At 41.0% G+C, this 23,174-nt stretch overlaps 1 protein-coding gene across 1 annotated transcript in view; it reads right to left on the bottom strand.

Annotated features, from left to right (window-relative positions):
- Window positions 1-23,174, bottom strand: part of atp2c1 (ATPase secretory pathway Ca2+ transporting 1) — a 141,339-nt gene that overhangs the window by 47,021 nt on the left and 71,144 nt on the right. The window contains exons 6-7 of the mRNA XM_043719600.2: window positions 23,003-23,064; window positions 20,449-20,557 (exon numbers count right to left, since the gene is read on the bottom strand). Of these exons, the coding sequence (XP_043575535.1) occupies window positions 20,449-20,557; window positions 23,003-23,064 (171 nt within the window). The remainder of the gene's footprint in view (window positions 1-20,448; window positions 20,558-23,002; window positions 23,065-23,174) is intronic.

Here is a 23,174-nt window from a genome sequence, read left to right as displayed (position 1 = left end):
TTGTTTTGACGGATGACTTAATTGAAGAGAAGAAATTCCTGAATGGTCTTGACAAGCTCAATGTGGAAAAGATGATAGTACAATTTTGGCATTCTGTCTCAAAGTAGCGGAGGTATGGACATTTAATAATTGTAAGGTAGATTGATTCCCTTGCCTAACAAGAATCTAAGGATGTTTTGATCTACCCTCAATAAGGTGATATACAAACAGATCAACTACAAGATTATTAAATGACAAAGCAGGTTTAAGGGGCCAATCTACTTCTGCTCTTATTTCTGTGTTCGTAACTTTAGGTTTTAACTTTGCTCATTTCATTCGAGTTAAAGGCTGCAGTTTTCTTAATCAGGAATAAAAGAGGAAAGGCTGCGAGAGAGAGACTAAAAATGGTCTGACATCAATTAAATCAAATACCATTAAAAAATAAAATATGATTCAGTCCAGAGAAATCTCTTTTCCTTCTTAAGAGTGCATGTGACACGTGACATAAAAATGCTGATCAAGACATTTCCTGTTTCGTGACCCCTCACTAACACATTTTATGATGTTATCACAAATTCAAGTGAACAAATACTCAAGAAATAAACGAGTAAAAGCAGCACTGACATTCAACAAAATAGCAAAGATACAGAGCAAGTTAGCCAACATCTATAAATAGAAACAAAGCAACATTTCAGCTCTATCCCTTCATTGTAATGAAACAAAGATAATTGTTAGTATTTTAGTATAGTTAGGATAAATGCAGAGGGAAAAAAAAGGGAGGGAAATAACGGATACACAAATTAAAGACCTCCTGAAGAAACAAGCCTGGGACACAGGAAACAACGTTGACCAACTTTGTTGGGGTGGGTGGGGAAGACAGAGGAGAAATATCAAAGAAATTCACCAAAAATGATAATCTTAACCCAATGTATAAGGGCATGAGACAGACCATGAAAACAAAATCAACTGATAAACACCAGAAAGAGAAACAAAATGAAAAGAAACAATAGGATCCTGAAGCACCCCACAGTTTCTTTTTCATTCTATGCTCTCTGGTGGGATCATTCGCTCCAGAATATACCTGTCCATACTTTCACCATCTGCACATTTTGCTGGCATTTGTTGTACATCAAAATGCAATACCTGTTGACGAACTTCCACCCACTTTCATCCTCCAAAGCTCCATACATTCCAGGTGGGACAGAAATTATATGCACATTTTTGAATATTATATTTGATGATTAAAACATGCCACACAAATGAAGAGACAATTTTACTCTGTTGTTTTTCCTGTTGCAAAATAGTCCTCACCTGCCTGTGGTTTACAATATATACGCCTCTTCCATTCCCACTCTGATCACTCCATCTCTTCCTGTACTGTTGCAGTCCATCCAATGCAAGCTTTGGAACAAATTTTAAATTTGGCACTCTGGTCTGAACCTTAAATTTAGTAACTTCAAATTTTAGTTACTTTCACTATTTTCTTCACAAAACAGTGCGGGTAAAAGGGATATGATAATGCTATTAATCGGAATAAAATGCAGATGTTGTTTGGTTTTATTTAAAACTACTTTTGGAGGTGGTTGGTGGATCCACTGTGGATTTTCCAGAGATTCCCAGTTATAATTTATTTATTGCAGTACTTTAATTTATTCTGAAGTTCTTCATTCATGTTGAGCTGTTGAACAGACTCAATCATTGCAAACAAATTGGGCTACCTTAAATGTCTTCTCAAAGGCTGGTAATCCTGTCACCAGGTCACACTTTAATACACACGCAAAGTACTTGACACTGGTCTGCATTCCTCAGAACCAGCTCTCAGAGTGAACAGTGCCTCTGACACTCCTGTTCTTATATGTCAGTTAGGCCTGTCTGATTGAATCAGGTTAACAGCCTCAGAGAACTCATTCTGAGAGGTCCACCTAGCTGACCTGGCTGCAATCACTACATCCCTCCCAGGCACTCTCGTAGCCTGTCCTGGCCTTTTTTGCACCTGATCCAGTTCCTCCAACTCAGACTCAGATACAGATGGCGTGTACCAAACTATAGCTTGTCTCTTTCACCAGAGGATCTGGGACAAAATTCATCCTCCTTTTCTGATGGTAAAGCCGTTAAGGCTGCGACATACACTATGTCCACCTCAGACTCCCAAGGTTTCTTTGATGCTGGACAGCGGGGGAGAACCAATGGGTTCCGACAGCCTTTCTGGCTGTTCTCAGGGGCTGGCTTTTGGTTCTGGCACTTTTGCAGGTTTGCAACTTTCATGTGGTCCATGTGCTTGTTCAGGACTACCTCTTCAACCAAACTTTGTACGTCATGGGACCTGACATCATGTTGACCATACCTCTTACCCATGCAGGGCTATTTCTGTGGTTTCAACACCAAGCTTCATCCCCTGAAGTAAACTGTATCGCTCGCTTAGAGTTGTCTCGTGTCTAGCAGTGGTGTTCCTGATACTCACACCTCCTGGTCCGGGAATATCAAGTTTAACTTGGCAAAGGGGCTTCTCCCCCTATTAGCAACTCTGCTGGAGCTGTCCCTTGCATAAAGTGTGGCCCAATAATCAAATAGGAACTGGGATAGTTTGGTATCGAGTGAAGCAGTCGGTTGCTTGTTTAATCCTGCCTTCAATGATTGGACTGCTCTTTCCACCAGGTCACTGGATGATGGATGGTATGGAGCTGTCCTTATATGCTGAATTCTTGAGTTCTTTGTTGGTAAATAATGAACTATTGTCTGTGACCAAACTTCTGGAAGTTTGTGTTGCAAAAGATGCTTGCAGCTTTTCTATTGTCATCATGTGTTTGACAAATGAACTCTATGCACATCAACTGGCTTTGAGTGGGTGCCCACAATGACTAAGAACATTGAGTCCATAATAATTGATGTGTAACTGAGTCCAGGGTTTACCTGGCCATTCCCAGAAATGTGAAGGTGCTGCCGTTTGTGTCTTTGGTGGCACTCAGGGTACTACGACACCAATTTGGCTATGTCTGCATCCAATCCTGACCACCAGACACAACATCTTGCCAATATCTTGACTTTGAAAATCCACGGAGGAGTTCAACCAGTATCTAGCAGCAACTTTTGCTTCAGACAATCATTCTTGCTCCCCATAATAAAATGCTATCTTCCCAGTGATTTGCTTTTGCCAGGACCAGAAAGGTTCCTATTCTGGCTGTGATGGCCCTTTCGTTTCCTCCATCCCCACAGGATGTTTCACTTTTGCCAGCACTGGATCTTTTTGCATCTGCAGTCTGACATCATCAGTGGTGACTGGAAGTGTCCAAAGTTTAAAACCAGAACGGACTCTTCCAGTAGCAGCAGCAACAGTGGTGTATCTGCCAGTGGGAAGCAGCTCAAGACATCTGTATTGGCATCCCGTACAGTGCTCCGTCTTGTCATTGTACACATTTAGGATGAGAGCCCTCTGTTGAATTTGGCCTGTAGTATTTTCTTTTTTTTTTGGTGGTAGTGGGGGGGGGGGGGGGGGGGGGCGAGAGGAGAAGAGAGGAGATCCACCTTGTCTTCTTTAAGTAGATCTTGCAAGGGTGTGTGGTCTGTCACTATTACAAATTTATTTCCATAAATGTGTTGGTGCAACTTTCTCATACCAAAGATGTACGCCAACCTTCGTTTTCCATCTGGGCATATTTGAACTGTCAGCCAAAGCCCAGGAAGTATATGCTATTGGGTATTCCTCTCCATTGGGCCACCTGTGACCCTACACTACCCAGATACAGTACAGGGATTCAAAGTTTGGGAGAAGATTTGTAGCTCGGGTGCTCATTGTTGTGGTTCTGTTCGCCGAGCTGGGAATTTGTGTTGCAGACATTTCGCGCCCCCGTCTAGGTGACATCCTCAGTGCTTGGGAGCCTCCTGTGAAGCGCTTCTGTGATGTTTCTTCCGGCATTTATAGTGATTTGTACGTGCCACTTCCGGTTGTCAGTTCCAGCGGCAGGTACAAACCACTATAAATGCCGGAGGAAACATCACAGAAGCGCTTCACAGGAGGCTCCCAAGCACTGAGGATGTCACCTAGACAGGGGACGAAACGTCTGAAACACAAATTCCCAGCTCGGCAAACAGAACCACAACAGTACAGGGATGAAACACGTGAGCACCAGATCTCACTTGGGATCATAATGCGCCAACATTTTAGACAATGATAGCCTTTACAGAAATGAAGCTGCAGCTGCGTCTTGGCAACAAGACTATTTCCAAGGCTGGCCTTTTTCAACGGCACATGTAACATGCCAAGATGGAGGCCAGGTTATGTACAAACTTTCCATAATAATTCATCAATTCAAGTAAAGACCTAAGCTCTGGTACAGACGTGGGAGCTGGGGCATGTTTGATCACCCTCGCTTTAAGTTCCAGTAGGTGTCACCCGGACTTGTCAACTCTGAAGCCCAAGTAGGTGACTTTGGCTGTCTGGAACAGGCCTTTTCCCTTCTAAGGCATATACCTGCCTTGGAGAAATGTCTAAGAACTATGTAAAAGTTCCCTAAATACTCTTTATTGGTTTTTCCTATTATTAGTACATCATCCAGATAAATGGCGACCAGGGTAGTCCCTATAAAACGTTTTCCATTGTCTGCTGAAATTTGGCACAAGTTGATGATGATGGGTACAAGTCCTTATGTGTATTAGTTGGAATATACCTCTAGGAATCCTCATCTAACTTCAACTGCAGGTATGCATGGGCTTATGTCCAGTTTTGTGAAGGATAGTTCCCACCACCACCCCACCCCAGTATTTATTCAGCTGTGAAAAGTGGTTTATCATTTGTTTAAAATTCCCACAAAAGCAAACCAACCTGTTGGGTTTCACTATCAGCATGACCCGTTTGCCCATGCCACAACCTGATGATCCCTTTGCTTTTCAGCCTCTTGATTTCTGCCTCTACTTTTGCTCACAATGCAAATGGCACTGGGCAGGCCTTGCAGAATCGTGGAATTGTTTCCTGGTCAATGTGCAGACACGCCTCAGCTCCTTACACAGTCCCTTGACCTTCCTGAAAAACTTCCAGGTATTTAGTTAGGACTTCACTCAGGGAGCTATTTTCTAATCCAAGTCTAGTGCAATTCTTTTGCCATCTTGAGTCCACATACCAGCATCAACTACAATGGCTTGTTGGCCCGGAACCAGAAAAAATTGATAACTGTTTGGCTGAGGCTCGACTCTGTTTTGGGATTTTGCTATGGCCTGACCTGGAGTCCCTCTGTTCAGGATATGTTCTGAGTGAGGCTATGCAATTGCCTTTACTCAGGTGGTGTCCCCCAAGCTCAGTTGGATTGGTGAACGTGTCCACTTCCATGTGCATAACCTGCACTAATATGCTCCACTCACCACATTTTTTAATGACAAAGTCAATTGCAATGCATATTTGAAGTCTAGTTGGGCTTCTGGTACACAGCTCTCTTGTATGGTTACATCATTAATCTCACATACCAAAGAATCTCTCAGCATCTCATTAATGATTAAACCAAAATTACATGCCTCTGTCTATTGTATTAATCTTGTTAAAAATCTTGACATGATTCCCCTGGTTCTCGAACTGCCAAGTAAAAGTGATAGTATCTCAGAATTAGAGAAGGAATGGGATCATAATATTCCTTAACTAAATCTGTCAACTCTTGAAAGGTTTCAGTATCTGGTGCCTCAGGAAATCTTAAGCTCCTAATAACTGAAAATGTTACAGGTTCACAAGCTGTCAGATTTATTTGTTGCTTTTCATCTGCTCCAATATCATTTGCCTGAAAAAAAATGTATTATTTCCACAGGGAGGAAAGGGTCGTGCGAGGGAGCCGTGGTTTAATAAGGAATTGGAATCCCTTGTTAAATGGAAGAGGGCGGCCTATCTCAAGATGAGACGTGAAGGTTCAATTGGGGCGATTGAGAGTTATAGGGTAGCCAGGAAGGACCTGAAGAGAGAGCTAAGAGCAGCAAGGAGGGGACATGAAAGGTCCTTAGTCGGTAGGATTAGGGAAAACCCTAAGGCTTTCTATAGGTATGTTAGGAATAAAAGAATGACTAGGGTAGGAATAGGTCCAGTCAAGGATAGTAGTGGGAAGTTGCGTGTGGAGGCGGAAGAGATTGGGGAGACACTGAATGAATACTTTTCTTCAGTATTTACTCAGGAACAGGGCATTGTCGTCGATGTGAATACTGAGTCACAAATAAGTAGAATGGATGGCTTTGAGGTATGTAGAGAAGAGGTGTTGGAAATCCTGGAAAAGGTGAAAATAGATAAGTCCCCTGGGCCTGATGGCATTTATCCTAGGATTCTCTGGGAAGCAAGGGAGGAGATTGCAGAGCCATTGGCCTTGATTTTTATGTCCTCTTTGTCTACTGGAGTAGTGCCAGAAGACTGGAGGATAGCAAATGTGGTTCCCTTGTTCAAAAAGGGGAGTAGGGATAACCCTATTAACTATAGGCCGGTGAGTCTCACTTCTGTTGTGGGCAAAGTCTTAGAGAGAATTGTAAGGGATAGGATTTATGCACATCTGGATAGGAATAATGTGATCAAGGATAGTCAGCATGGTTTTGTGAAGGGCAGGTCGTGCCTCACAAACCTTATTGAATTCTTTGAAAAGGTGACGAAGGAGGTTGATGAGGGGAAAGCGGTAGATGTGGTATATATGGATTTTAGTAAGGCGTTTGATAAGGTTCCCCATGGTAGGCTACTGCAGAAAATACGGAGATATGGCATTGAGGGTGAGTTGGAGGTTTGGATTAGGAATTGGCTGGATGGAAGAAGACAGAGGGTAGTAGTTGATGGCAAAGTTTCTTCATGGAGTGCCATCACTAGCGGTGTTCCGCAAGGATCTGTTTTGGGACCATTGCTGTTTGTCATTTTTATAAATGACCTGGAAGAGGGGTTAGAAGGTTGGGTGAGCAAGTTTGCAGATGATACGAAAGTCGGAGGAGTTGTTGACAGTGAGGAAGGATGTGGCAGGTTACAGCAGGATATAGAGAAGCTGCAGAGCTGGGCAGAAAGGTGGCAAATGGAATTCAATGTAGCTAAGTGTGAGGTGATTCACTTTGGGAAGAATAACAAAAAGATGGGGTACTGGGCTAATGGTCGGATACCTGGTAGTGTGGATGAGCAGAGGGATCTTGGTGTCCATGTACACAGATCTCTGAAAGTTGCCACCCAGGTAAATAGTGCGGTGAGGAAGGCATATGGTGTACTGGCTTTTATTGGTAGAGGAATTGAGTTCCGGAGTCCTGAGGTCATGATGCAGTTGTATAAGACTCTGGTGCGGCCGCATCTGGAATATTGTGTGCAGTTTTGGTCGCCATACTATAGGAAGGATGTGGAGGCACTGGAACGGGTGCAGAGGAGGTTTACCAGGATGTTGCCTGGTATGGAAGGAAGATCGTATGAGGAAAGATTGAGACACTTGGGGCTGTTTTCATTAGAGAAAAGAAGGTTTAGGGGTGACTTGATTGAGGTGTACAAGATGATTAGGGGATTAGATAGGGTTGACAGTGTGAACCTTTTCCCGCGTATGGAGTCGGGTATTACAAGGGGGCATAGCTTTAAATTAAGGGGGGGTAGATATAGGACTGAAGTTAGGGGTAGGTTCTTCACTCAGCGAGTCGTAAGTTCATGGAATGCCCTGCCAGTAGCAGTGGACTCTCCCTCTTTATGGGCATTTAAGCGGGCATTGGATAGGTATATGGAGGATAGTGGGTTAGTATAGGTTAGGTGGGCTTGGATCGGCGCAACATCGAGGGCCAAAGGGCCTGTACTGCGCTGTATTCTTCTATGTTCTATGTTCTATATTGGGCTCAGTATTCAACAGCAGGAACAAATGAATTTAGCTTCCAAATAATGGCACAATGTCAGAAATGCTGACTCCAACTCAAAGACTAGTGCAAGTAAATTTCTTTAGGACATGTTTATTCTCTCACTGCCATTGAAATAACTCCAGAGAGGCTGGTATCCCATCATCAAGGCACCCTTTATTTATATGTGCTTCCTCAGAGCCAGCCTTCAGAGTGAACTGAGCTTCTGACACTCCTGTTCTTATCTTTCAATCTGGGCTCCCTGATTGGGGCTGTTAATCTGGTCCAATCAGGGAACTCATTCTATAAGATCCACCCAGTTGACCTCGTTACAATCACTATACTTCCTTTCAGTAAACTTTGGAGAATGGGAAGAGTAAGACTATGCTCAAGTGTTGTAAATAATATTACAATTTTACATGCATAAAAATGTAACATTAGTACTTAGTCTTTGTTATAGGTATGGATCAATAGAACTAAGAAATAGCTCTGTTGCAGCAACTCTTGAATGGCCAACTACTGAAAGCTAATCTATCTATTTAATTAGATTATTGATTTAAAATCCTCTTGCAGTGCCAACTCAAAGATACTCATTAAGATTATATTTTGAAATAATAATTCATGTGAAAATGCTGTCTATGGACTCAGACAAAATTACAGACAAATCTAGTGCTAGTTTAAACATTAAAGTTAGCTGGGGATAAAATGGACATAGTTTTGTTTTAGAAGATCTGATATGGGTATACAACTACTTTTTTTCACTGTTCTCCCCTTTTGCAAGTTTCTATCAATTTCTCCCAAGATCAATAAATTGGGAGGTGTATTACTCCTTAGCCATCAAAAACATTTTTTAAACTAGCAGCAAAATAGCAATTTGGCAAAACTCCCCATCTGAACTTTCCTTTCAGAAAAATATCAAACACTAAACTAGTCAGAAGCTAAGTCTCTTGGCCCGGAGACACTCAAGGTCACCTTCTAAGGTCATCTACAGTTTTGCCCACAAAGTCAGCAGTTTTCCATAAGACATGTGCTTATAAGCACTAAGGCAGCACAAAATGTTACGAAGCAGGCACACAATAGTTAGATATTAAAGGAATGTTAAGCCTGTTAAGCTGCCCCTTCCATTCAATTTGAAGTGCTACCATTTAATAAGTTAGAGTTGGAATGTTTATTTTGCAGTAGTTTTTATTTCTATATTTTAGCCAAGCGAACACGATCAGGGTCAGAGAGAGAGAGTAAAAAATTAGTGTTGTTGAATGAGGAGTTGGGGTTATGGAAACTGACATCAGAACCAGGTGAGTTCTTCACATACAACCTTCTCAGTAAGGGCCTTTCTATCTTGTGTCTTCTTTCCTTTTACTCTTCTTCCCCCATTCATCTTTATTCTTTTGCTTCTGAACTCTTTTCAGTATCACTAATGTAAAGTGCTGTTTCCTTACGACAGCGATGCTATGCAACATATTATGAATTTGCAATTGTTTTTCCCAGTATTGTAGACCTTCTTGAGGAGACAAGCTGTGCACATTAGTCATTCAGAAGAGTTAGTCATGCTGTCAGTAGACAACCTTTGTTGCCTAGCCACACTTGGATAGGTCATGTAGCAGGTGCCATAGTGGACTAATACAGAATGAAGATATCATGACTGTTACCAGGATATGGGATATTCAGTTTATGTGTTTCCTCCTGCAAGACAGGGAATTCTGCAAGCCACATACTAATTTTGCCTGTTTGTCTCAGCGAAGAGAAACCTAAGTGTAGTTTGTTTTCATTGAATGGAGAGATCCAGTGACTTCGCTTATCTCCCAACAGCAGATAGCAAATGACAAGTTATTTCACATATCTGCAGAAGGATCCATTGCAGAAGGAGACCGATTCATAGAAATTCAATGCCACAGTCACTGACAATGCAGTCCTTGTCCTGTGCATCAGGTAGCAGATTTCAGTAAGGATATCCAGCACACGCCTTCCTGAGATTCAGGTTGGAGAATTGTTTCCAAACATTCAAAACAGTTATTTCCTTCAATTCTCCCTCCCCCCCCCCCCCCTTCCACTTCCTCCTTCCTTTCTAGCAGCTTGTTCTGCTCTGTGAGACCTCTGCCTCATTCTCTAACTGGGGGTAGTGCATTCAAGCGGAATGCTTACACCCAATACGTTTGCTTAGAAGCCTTGATGTTTCAGCACTTGAAAAAACATTCTCTAGAGGTTTCTGCAATCATTACGGTCTGGAAATTCCTAAATCACAGCAACAACCAGAAAAAAATTAACTAGCAACTGATCTATAATCAATTACGTCTTTGAATGACACTGGTGGAATTATCTTTTATGCTGCAAAACAAGTATCAGGATGGTGTATTAGTTTGGAGCTCAACATACCAGTTGACAACCGCTGGTATCAAAATGTTTACCAGAGTCATCACAAAAGCTTAAATTTTCCAGAAATGCATAAGATTCCCCAACTTGACTGTCTTTTAGACCCAAGCTGACAGAAAGCACGGACCCAGTTTCTGTACACTACAAGAATTAATATTTATTCTAAATAGTAACAAACAATAATAGGGGTCTACCTACAGATTAACAATTATAAGCCATCAACACATAACTATCAGTTAAAACTCGAACACACTTATAAAATGCCCCCATTACACACACACATACCAACAACAAAAATGGTATTTATGGATGGAAAGGCAGTTTGAGGAGTTTGCTGATCAAAACTTTGCTTCATCTTCCTTCTTCAAGTACTTTGTCAAGTTTGTAGGATGCACAAGGTGGCAGGTTCATACATATAAAGGTCTCTGACTTATTATTTAGAAGTCATAGCTTACAATAACTGGTGGTGAAATAAACGGGCTATTTTTCAGCTTAAGACACTTTTTAATATAGCGCAGACAGCCCCTTCCCTTTCAGCCATCTAATGGCTTTTTCCCAGCACATTAACACACCCAATCTGTTTAGCTCCCTGGGCAGCAATCATAGTCGATGGTACATAGGAGGCCATTATCATCACATCAACCATTTCACAGCCCCATCAACTCCTTGTTATTGACTAAATCTCCATTCGTAAACAGTTGCCCTGTTCCAGACAGTTTGGAATTGGAATTACCTCGCTGCTGGAACAAAGAAGAAAGAAAACAGCAATGTAAACAGCTGACTTACGAGTGAATCCCTTTCCTCATTCGTTTCAACTGTGCCTGTTTACTGGTTTTCTCACCTAAGCAAAGCAGAAAAGATCGTGTCTATCCATAAGCAAGGACCAAAGTTAGATTTAGACCCAATAACCATTGATAATTGTGTTAAAGCTTGTGGAAATAAGCAGCTACTGCAATGCCTTAACTGCAACACATCAACAAGTTGCCAATTTAGCTGGAGCTAAGAAACTGATAAAAATTCCAACACAAAATTATCAGATACAAAGCATTTCTGGCATTTGATGAATGAGGTAAACCTACTTTATGTCTAACTTCATCCCCAACACTGCAGTAGCATTCTACCATATAATTACACAGTACAAAAGTTGGAAAGATTTATTTAAGTTAACAGGAGAACCAATCAGCTGGTGTGTTATATTACGTATTTCAGTATTAAACCAGAAACATTTACAAGCAAATCATTTATACAATAAGTCCAGGCTAAACACTGCCCCATTTAATCTAATTTTCCCTTTACATCAAGGGATGTATTCATTCAACATTGTCAGTTTCACTTTAATGCCATTTGGCATAAATGTCCGCTTTTATGGTCTGCATATGCACATGACACATCCACAATATTTCCACCCCTACCCACAGGCTCTTATAGAGTCATACAGCACAGAATCAGACCCTTTAGTCAAACTCGCCCATGCTGACCAAAATTCCCAGACGAGTCCAGTTTGCCTGAGTTTGGTCCATATCTCTAAACCTTTCCTATTCATGAACCTTCAGAATTTTCAGGCTCTGCCCTTTAACCATGCACTCCTCCTCAGTGAGATCGAACAGAATTGATGCTCCATAAGGCATAAGAATTGAAATTAGGTCATTCTGCCCATCAAGTCTGCTCTACCATTCAATCATGGCTGATAAGTTTCTCAACCCTATTCTCCCACTTTCTCCCTGTAACCCTTGATCCCGTGACAATGAAGAACTTGTTTTAAATATACTTACTGACCTGACCTCCACAGCCTCCTGTGGCAATGAATTCCATAAATTCACCATTCACTGGCTTAAGAAGTTTCTCCTTTTTTCCTTTTATTTTAAGACTGTGCCCTCAGGTCGTCGTCTCTCCTACCAAAGGAAACATCTTCCCAACATCCATTCTATCCATCTAATGACAGAAATCGACCAGTGCCAGTAGCAGTTGAAGTCCAAGTAGTAAATGCATTCATCAATTTCTGCCATTAGATAGGGCCTAGTTAAAGTACTGTACAGTAGCTGAACACAATTTTAACATTTTATAATTATTGTATATTGCATTTCTTTTATATTGAGCGTCACATTTTATTTTGTAAGTCATTTTAGCTGTGAATGCATAGTGTTGAACATGTACCATATACTACACCATGTGTACTTTGGGTGTTTTTGGGCAAGAAAGTCCAAAAGTTCTGAACTCCGGTTTTAACATAGATTCCAATGGAAACCTGTGATTCATTTGAGGTTGTTTCACTTAAAAGCAAGATTTTAAGTGAGGGTACCCCACACTACTACTGCTTGAAAAAGGTTCTCTCAATTAGCACTGCCACTTACACTTGCACAGCCAGTGTTGCTCAATCATATATTATGCCATGGGAGAACTCTGATAATCATGAACACATCAACACAAGTTCTCACTCATAGTTGCTTAGGATGAGATGTAAAACACGTCTCATCAAAAATGATACCTTTGTTCTGCAACAATGGAACACCATAATTAAAAATAACTTATCCAGAAGTAAAGTTGCAAGATTTGATTACTTTATTAGAAGTATGTTTTTGCCAAACATTTAACAGACTATCTTCAAAAAGAGAGATGACATCCTGGTATATGAAAACACTGAAAAGCCTTTCAACCCCTCAAAATTCTTTCATCATTTGACTGACAATCTAACATTTACCACCCAAAACTCCATATATCTTGATGCACTTACCTAATAAAAGTCTTGGTCCCAAAAGCTTTGATTATTCCAGCATCCATAGATTTAACAGGGAAAATGATATTACTCACTTGGCACTGTTGTGGAGAAGTTAGTGTGTAATTTTCTACCTAAGTTGTTTCTTTGTATTTACTCCTAAATACAGAGGAACCTTGACTGTCCAGTATTCGATCATCCGAATTTTGGATTATCCGAGCAAGATTGCAAGGTCCCAATGCTCGGGTAAACTATGTTATCCGGCATTCAATTAACCGAACGAAATACTCCCTGCCCATGTCCTTCAGATAATCAAGGTTCCTCTGTACTTTTAACACTTGGTGAGCCCACATCCCCCATACTTAAAGTAATACAGTCAGAGCCATACAGCATGCAAACAGACCCATCGGTCCAACACATCCATGCCGACCAAATATCCCAAACTAAACTAGTCCCATATCTCTATGTTTGGTTCATACACCTCTAAGGATTCCTGAAGAAGGGCTTATGCCCGAAATGTCGATTCTCCTGTTCCTTGGATACTGCCTGACCTGCAACACATTTTCAGCTCATACACCTCTAAACCCTTCCTCTTCATGTATCTATCCAAACAACTTTTAAATGTTGTCATTGCAACCATCTCTACCACTTCCTCTAGCAGCTCATCCCATCCACACACCACCGTGTGTGAAAACATTGCCCCTCAGGTTCATTTTAAATCTTTTCCCTCTACCTTACACCAATGCGTATTCCCAATTCCTCCGCCTCCACCGTATCTGCTCCCAGGAGGACCAGTTCCACCACAGAACACACCAGATGGCCTCCTTCTTTAGAGACCGCAATTTCCCTTCCCACGTGGTTAAAGATGCCCTCCAATGCATCTCGTCCACATCCCGCACCTCCGCCCTCAGACCCCACCCCTCCAACTGTAACAAGGACAGAACGCCCCTGGTGCTCACCTTCCACACTACAAACCTCCGCATAAACCAAATCATCCGCCGACATTTCCCCCACCACCAGGGATATATTTCCCTCCCCAACCCTTTCCGCCTTCCGCAAAGACCGTTCCCTCCGTGATTACCTGGTCAGGTCCACGCCCCCCTACGACCCACCCTCCCATCCTGGCACTTTCCCCTGCCACCGCAGGAACTGCAAAACCTGTGCCCACACCTCCTCCCTCACCTCTATCCAAGGCCCTAAAGGAGCCTTCCATATCCATCAAAATTTACCTGCACATCCACTAATATCATTTATTGTATCCGTTGCTCCCGATGCGGTCTCCTCTACATTGGGGAGACTGGGTGCCTCCTAGCAGAGCGCTTTAGGGAACATCTCAGAGATACCCGCACCAATCAACCAAACCGTCCCGTGGCCCAACATTTCAACTCCCCCTCTGCCGAGGACATGGAGGTCCTGGGCCTCCTTCACCGCCTCTCTCTCACCGCCAGACACCTGGAGGAAGAACGCCTCATCTTCCGCCTCGGACCACTTCAACCCCAGGGCATCAATGTGGACTTCAACAGCTTCCTCATTTCCCCTTCCCCCACCTCATCCTAGTTTCAAACTTCCAGTCCCCTTGACTTGTCCGGACTTGTCCGACCTGCCTAGCTCCTTTTCCACCTATCCACTCCACCCTCTCCTCCCTGACCTATCACCTTCATCTCCTCCCCCACTCACCCATTGTACTCTATGCTACTCTCTCCCCACCCCCACCCTCCCCTAGCTTATTTCTCCATGCTTCAGGCTCTCTGCCTTTATTCCTGATGAAGGGCTTTTGCCCGAAACGTCGATTTTGCTGAAGCTCCTCGGATGCTGCCTGAACTGCTGTGCTCTTCCAGCACCATTGATCCAGAATCCTAACACCAATGCCCTCTAGTTTTGAACTCCCTTACCCTGGGGAAAAAAAACCTTGGCTATTCATCCTATCCATGCCCTTCATGAGCTTATACATCTCTGTAAGTCACCCCTCAGTCTCTGACGTTCTTGGGTAAAATATTCCAAGTCTGTCGAGTCTCTCCTGTAACTCAAGCCTCTTAGTCCCAGCAACAACCTTGTAAATCTTTTCTGCACCAATTTAACAACATCCTTCTCATAGCAAGGTGACTGGAAACGCATGTTTGTTTTTCAATATCTCTTATAGCCACTACATGACATTCGAACTCTGATATACAATGCTGTGACCCATGAAGTCAAGTCTGTCAGATGCCTCCTTCACTACCCAGTCTGTATGCGATGCGGTTTCAAGAAACTATTAATCTTCACGCCACCATTAACTGCGCAAGTCCTGTCCTGCTTTGCCTTACCAAAACACACCATCTCGCATTTATCGAAATTAAACTCCATCTACCACTTGTTAGCCCACTGGCCCATCTGATCAAGATCTCTTCATAATCTTAGATAACCTGCTTCTCTGTCCACTATACCACCAATTTGATGTCATCTGCAAACTTACTAACCATACCTCCTATATTCTCATCTGAATCATTGACATAAATGGCAAACAAGTGGACCCAGAACCAATCCTTGAGACACACTGTTGGTCACAGGCCGCCAGTCCAAATAAAAGCCCCAACCACCATCCTCCGACTTCTACCACATAGCCAATTTTATATCCAATTGGCGCTCTCTCCTTCCCATGTGATCTCACTTTACTAACAAAGCTACCAAGCAGTACCTTATAGAAGCGTAACTTAAGTCCATATGGACAGCATCTACTGCTCTGTCTTCATCTACCTTCTTGCTAAACTCTTCAAAAAGTCAATCAAATTTGTGAGACACGATCTACCTTGCACAAAGCCATGCCGACTATCCCTAAACAATCCTTGCCTTTCCAAATGCGATTCCTATCTCTCAGGATCCCCTCAAACAATTTACCGACCACTGACATCAGCTCAACATGCTATAGTTCCCTGGCTTTTCCTTGCATCATTGCTTAAACAATGGCATACCATGAGCCACTCTCCAATCTGCCGGCACTTGACTCCCAAAATGCATCATTACACACTTCCAGAATTAAACTCCACCTGCATCGTTCTGCCTACCTGAAGAGCCTCTCTAGATGTTCCTGTAGCCGAAAGCTTCCACCTTTCTATTCACCTTATCACTAATTTTCATGGCACGTATTTATAATACCCGGCGAACTCAATATTTGCAGCTGTAACAAAAAGGCCTCTCAATTCCAGTAACATTAATAAAATAATTCTCAAATGTTGACAAAAAAGGTGAAACATGAAAAGACAAAGGCTTTTTCTCCTCTCAGAGGTATGCAGTTACAAAGGATTTTGCAAGCGTTCTCATTTTAAAGTTTCAGCCTCGCTCTTCACTGGTATCATTGCTACTCAACTCTAAAGTCAATATTCCCTGCTCAAATTCCTCCAGTCTTCTTTGTGTCCAGGTCATAGCACCAAGGTAACCTTACTTTATGGTACCGATACCTTGTTTGACTGTGGTAAGCGGTCAAATTTAATCCTGCACCTTCTTTGCATCATATGGAATGAACAATCCCATCTTTAAGTGCCTCACTCTCACATCTAAGACATCATCTTTTTGTCATTTGATCTCAACCTATTCAAGCATGGTCAGCCAATTTGTCTCCTTCAATAAGTCTCAATCACTTCTGATTGCTTCATTCTCAATACATATTTATAAAAAAATCTGCATAAATAAAATCAATGGAATAGTAATCCAATCAAGATCTGAACCATTGATCAAAAATAGAGTTCAATTCACAGCACAGCACAGCAATTGAACAATTTGAACTTTTTGAAAGAAAAAAAAACAATACTTTCAGTAGAATGGCCCATTAAGTTGTTATGATTGCTGTAAACACTCAATGTTCACAAGTCTCATCAATATGGTTGACTCCTCACTGACAACTGAAGGAAATTAACAAGACAAGCAGGTTTGTGGAACTGCCACAAACAGCAATCCAAGAAAACAGCCTAACATCAGCTTCTGAGGGTAACCTATAGGTAATTTGCCAGTAGTACCTAGATTCCAAGAATGAATATTAAAGATAACTGTATCTCAAAATGTGTTTACAAGCAAGTGCATTATATGCAGCTTAAGTATGACATAAATCACATGTTGCAGTTCCAGTCTTTTGCTGATACTACTCAATAGAAAATTACAGTAATTAAAATCAGAAAGCGGAAATTTTACATGAAATTACTTACATGAGAAAGGAAATGAAATAAAGATGAAAGCCTATCTATTGGACCTGGACATAGATTTAACATTGCGCCAGAAATTGTCCGGTTTGCAAGTTCACTTCCAGTTTACTTAATGAACTGAAATCCCACAAACTAACTCCTTGCAAATCATCTTCAAACAATCTAATTGTAAGTATACAGCTTGTATATTTTTATATCATCTTAAACTGATTTAGTTAACAATTTAACTAACAACTCAAACTTACGTGGTAGTCATGAGCTGAACATCCTTAAATAGTTCCTATTTAAGGGTAAACCCAAGCAATGATAGACAGAATGGGAATTAGTGAAAAGGAGTTCAAACAAATCTTTTCAAAGGTGAGAAAGAGTAGGTAAGTAGAAGAGCTTGATAAGAGAATTCCAGAGTGTAAGAACGAGAGTGGCTGAAAGGTTTGCCACTGATGATACAAATAAAATCAGGGACACAGAGCTAAAGGTGGTTCAACAGGTGGGGACACTGTGGTTGCAAAAGGATTAATATAGACACTGAGATGAGGTATGAGTGGGACCATATGTGTAATAAGAACTAGATAATGGAATTGTGTGGAGTTTAGCTTGCAAGGCAGTCAAAAGAATACTCGAAAACTCAAGTGACAAATGCATTAAAAAAAAGGCTGATGGAGTGAGATATAAATAGACTTGGGTAATATAAAATAAATTATTTTTATTTTTAAGTTCCAGCCTGCTTTGGCCAGAGGAACATACATTCCATGTTCAATCCTTATAATTGCACAGAAATATGAACAGAAAATGGCAGATAAGAAACATATCAAATTATTAGTGAGTTTTGAGAAGATTTGTAGCTCAGGTTGAGGCTCTGGGTGTAAATTTGTTCACTGAGCTGGAAGGTTTGTTTTCAGACGTTTTGTCTCTTTAACTCGGTAACATCAGCGAGCCATTGGTGAAGCAATAGTGGTATGGCCTGCTTTTTATTTGAGTTTAGGTTACTTTGGATTGGTGACGTCGTTTTCTGTGGTGATGTCATGTTCTGCAGTGATGTCATTACCTGTTGTTTTTCTCAGTGGGTGTGGTAAATGGGATCCAAGTCAACGTGCTTGTTGAGAGTGTTCCGGTTGGAACGCCATGCTTCTAGCAATTCTCGTGCATGTCTCTGTTTGGCTTGTCCTAAGATGGATGCATTGTCCCAGTCGAACTGTGTCCTTCCTCATGTGTATGTAAAGGTATTAGTGAGAGTGGGTCATGTCTCTTTGTGGCTAGTTGATGTTCATGTATCCTGGTGGCTAATCTTTTGCCTTTTTGCCCAATGTAGTGTTTGTTACAGTTCTCGCAAACAAAGCTGCATTAGAACATTATTTCAACAAACCACCACAGAGGAACTACAAAGAGCAGAGGAAAATCACTTATACAGTGTATTCAAAAGGAATGGATACCCAATGAACACAGTCCATTGATTTCTCAGCAACAAACCCAAATAAGCAGACAAAACGTGTTCAGAAACCATAGCCAATCTCCCCTACATCAAAGACATCTCAGAAATGACTGCCAGACCTCTCAGACCTCTTGGCATCATGGTAGCCAAGAACCCACTAACACACTAAAACAGCAGCTAATGAACTTGAAAGACCCTATACAGACAATAAGCAAAACTAATGTCATTTACAAAATATCTTGCAAGAACTGTAACAAACACTGCATTGGACAAACAAGCAGAAAACTAGCAACCAGAACACATGAACATCAATTAGCCACAAAAAGTCATGACCCACGCTCACTAGTATCTTTACATACAGATGAGGAAGGACATGACTTCAACTGGGACAACACATCTATCCTAGGACTAACCAAACAGAGACACACACGAGAATTCCTAGAAGCATTGCATTCCAACTGGAACTCCATCAACAAACACATTGACTTGGATCCCATTTACCACCCCTTGAGATAGAGAACAGGAAATGCCATCTCCACAGGAAATTACATCACCAACCCAAGAAAACCTAAACACTAATAAACAGCGGATCATACCGTCAGTGTTTCATTGGAGGCTCACTGATGATGTTACCTAGTATGGTAATGAAACATCTGAAAACAAACCTTCCAGCGCAGCACGCAAACTTACATCCATATCAGATTATTTTCTACATCCTGAGAATTTAACAGTGGAAGAATGCAGGATTTCAATGCACTCCAACATATATTCAGCTAATCTAACAGTTTTGGATAATTTGTTGGAAATGAGGTAACTGAAAAAACTGGCACCTTTCCATTCAAGTGCAACAGTGATCAATAATTATAACCCATTTTCCGTAGATCCAACACTCCTCCCATAAGGAGGCAATTATTAAGGACCTTTCATCAAGGTTAAAAGAATAAAAACATTCTGATCATGGCAGCCCAAAACAGCACAATGCACTATTTCCATATGCTGATAGGGATACGCATGCATTTGGTCTACTTTCAAACAGATTATCAAGTGAATCACAAAATTGAAACTATTCAGTCATGAATGACAGTAAATAATTTAATGAATGCACTGCTCTGATTCTGCATCAAAATTATTATGACAGACTGTGAATATGGTTCTGTCACTACAAGTTTCCTCAACACAACAGCATCCCAGCAGCAAGCAGGTCTAGTTACCATGGTCTATAGTTTAACATACATTTTCCAACATGAAATGATAAATGTTGAACATGATAAAAGTGTATATCAATAAACATTATATCAGTCATAACGAGTGGAACAGAAAACAGATAAAACAGTAAAATAGATAAAAATGCACATATAGCACTTTTTCACAACCTGTCCTTAATTTTAGCCTCTTAATCCCAATTTTATTCTACTGAATCTAGTTTGCATTCAGTCCAAAGTCAATTTTTCCTTTCTGCCCTATCCACATCCATAGCCCAAATTGAACACACTATTCCAGAAACGGCATGACTCAAACATGACCAATATGGGAAATGAACTTTATATTCCATGTTCAACAGAAATAATACCAATTCTTCCAATTTTACAGCAGATACCTATCATAGCTTGATTTAGTGTTTGAATTTTTATCGCAAAACCACTAATATTTCAATACATAAGTCTGACAATTTCTTTTCAGAAATAAAGGTTGACCTACTGTAATAAAGTTAAAGTATACAGGAAAGCAGAAACACTACTGGTGTTTCCCATCAGGCTCTGGGTAGGAAAATGAACTGCTGCTTAAATTACTGAGGATTCATAACTACAAAAGAGATTTGATCAGAGAATTGAGGGATCAACAATCTAGTATGAAAAACAACAAACCAAAAACCATAAAGAAAATGCATTTACTTTTGAAATTTTCATCACATTTCAAGGAAAAAGGTGAAACAAGCCGCACATTGAGCATTAGCAACAAAATTTTACTTCAATAAGCCTATATAATACCTCAAACAAACGGAGATCAGCAGGGACTTTATCACCAACACTTAAACACACTGTATCTCCTGGAACCAGCTCTCGGGCAAGCAAGTGCTCCATCTTTCCTTCCCGTATACTAGAGCAAAAAAAAACACAAGCCAAACAAAAGGCAACACCGTTAGGACCAATTCATTATATTTGTCACACTTGTGTTTGGGTGGACATTTTTGTTCTCAAACAAACAGAAATATTAGTGCTGGGAATGGAATATTATCTTTATCCCAGTACTCAGCATTAGCATCAAAACATTCTCGTGTCATGCACAGCAGGATTTAGATTAAGAACAAAAGATACTTCAATGTTGTACCAAAATTATGCTGTTGAGACATTTCATAGAAAGCCCCATTCTTGTGATCTGTCATTGGATTCAGGCCAATTCAAGGGTAGTATTGGATTGGATTGAGATGAAGGATGCTTATAGTTAACTAAAGACAACATTTTCATCTCATTATTTTGAGCTATGTCCCAGAGATTAAAAAAAGAATATTATGCTACATCCTAGAAACATAAAGGATATTATCAAACCAATTATGGTACCCAATTTCCAAATTCAGGAGATTAAGTATATCAGTTTTGAGAAGTAATTGAACGTGGCACCATTTGGCTCATGTAACCCGATTATATGAGTTTATTCAGCTACACATTTATTTGTGTTAAAAGCTTAGCTGAAGAACAAAAACAAGTAATGGTGTTGGCAGATTTTTAGACTCAAAGATAGTAGTGTTCCACAGGGACCACTGTTTTTTCCATGTATGTATCTTAAATATTGGAATGCAGTGGAAATTTTCAAAGACTGCTGATGATGCCAATCTCAGAAGTGAAGCAAACAGCGAAGACGCCACTGACTGTGACACAATGAAGAAAGGCTAACTGCATAATTCTCTGGGCCCCTTGCAGAGATATTTGTATCGTCAATAGTCACAGGTGAGATGCCAGAAGAATGGAGATTGGTTGGCATGGTACCACTATTTAAGAAAGATGGTAAGGAAAAGCCAGGGAATGATAGACCAGTGAGCCTGACGTCAGTGGTGAGCAAGTTGCTGAAGGGAATCCTGAGGGACAGGATGTACATGTATTTGGAAAGGCAAGGACTGATTAGGGATAGTCAACATGGCTTTATGCATGGGAAATCATGTCTCAAACATGATTGAGTTTTTTAAAGAAGTAACAAAGAGGATTGATGAGGGTAGAGCAGTGGACATGATCTATATGGACTTCAGTAAGGCATTCGACAAGGTTCCCCATGGGAAACTGGTTAGCATGGTTAGATGTCAAGGAATACAGGGAGAACATGCCATTTGCATACACAACTGGCTCAAAAAGGTAGAAGATGGGGTGGTGGTGAATGGTTGTTTTTCAGACTAGAGGCCTGTGACCAGTGGAGTGCCACAAGGATCGGTGCTGGGTCCACTACTTTTCATCATTTATATAAATGATTTGGATGTGAACATAGGAGACACAGTCAGTATGTTTGCAGATGACACCAAAATTGGAGGTGGAGTAGACAGCAAAGAAGATTACCTCAGATTACAACATGATCTTGATCAGATGTACCAATGGGCTAAGGATTGACAGATGGAGTTTAATTTAGATAAATGTGAGGTGCTGCGTTTTGGGAAAGCAAATCCTCCCACAGTCCAAAGATGTGCAGGTCAGGTGGATTGGCCATGCTAAATTGCCCACAGTCAGGGGTAAATCATGGGTAGGGGAATGGGTCTGGGTGGGTTACTCTTTGGAGGGTGGTGTGGACTTATTGGGCTAAAGGGCCTGCTTCCATACTATAGAGAATTTAATCAAAAAATGAGATAAACGGGCAGAGATTTAGAGTTTTGCATAAGAGATACAGGTGGACAAGAAGAACTCTTTTGCACAGCAAAAGACGATGATCGAGAACGTGCTGCTACATGGGTGCTGGAAAAGAGATGATCAGATTGATCTTGAATGCTGTCATACATGCTGAGTGCTTTTAACCTTTTGGCTTTGATGTTTGTTCTATCATTTTCTGAAATGTAAGGTCACAAGTGCAGAGGCAAGCGAAGTCACTGGTTGGCCAACAGAATTCAGGACTTCATTGACTTTTTTTTTCCCCCTCTTTCAAAACTTGGGAGATTCTCAGGTCAATTGTCGTTGCCAACTCAGAAGGAAATTGGATGGGTACATAAGAAAATAAACTTGCAGGATAATAAGGACTGAGTGGATCTGACTGGAATGCACCACTGAGAGGCAGCATGGTTCTGATGGGTTGAATGGTCACCTTATATACCAGAATGACTATCAGCCAACAAATGCTTAGCTTGCTAGGAATTTCCTCTTGGTTGTTTCAGATTACATGAGATAGCACCTTGATCTTCACTGCAAGTTCACGTCACAAGAATAAAACTGGAACCAAATGTCAATAAATAGTCTTCCATTTGTAACTAGCTTACTTCTGATGCTCTATATCTCGCCACAAATTAACCTATTTATGTTCGCCTTGAAGAGGGGAAAAAAATAGGATTTTGTTTAAAAGTAAAAATCATACCAGTGGCATTCTGGGGGAACCAATTTGCTCAATTCTTCAAGAGATTTTTCAGATCGATATTCCTGTATGAGATGAGCAATAACAAAGTAATGCTATCATACATGAAATATACAAAATAGTTAAAATATAAAGATGTGCACAAAATGATAATTGTATAATTTACGTAACACAG

This window comes from Chiloscyllium plagiosum, unplaced genomic scaffold (assembly GCF_037043375.1).
Source record: "Chiloscyllium plagiosum isolate Xiang-an unplaced genomic scaffold, Cpla_swu_hap1 HiC_scaffold_34, whole genome shotgun sequence".
NCBI classification, from domain to species: Eukaryota; Metazoa; Chordata; class Chondrichthyes; order Orectolobiformes; family Hemiscylliidae; genus Chiloscyllium; species Chiloscyllium plagiosum.
This window is presented reverse-complemented; position numbering and strand designations above follow the sequence as displayed.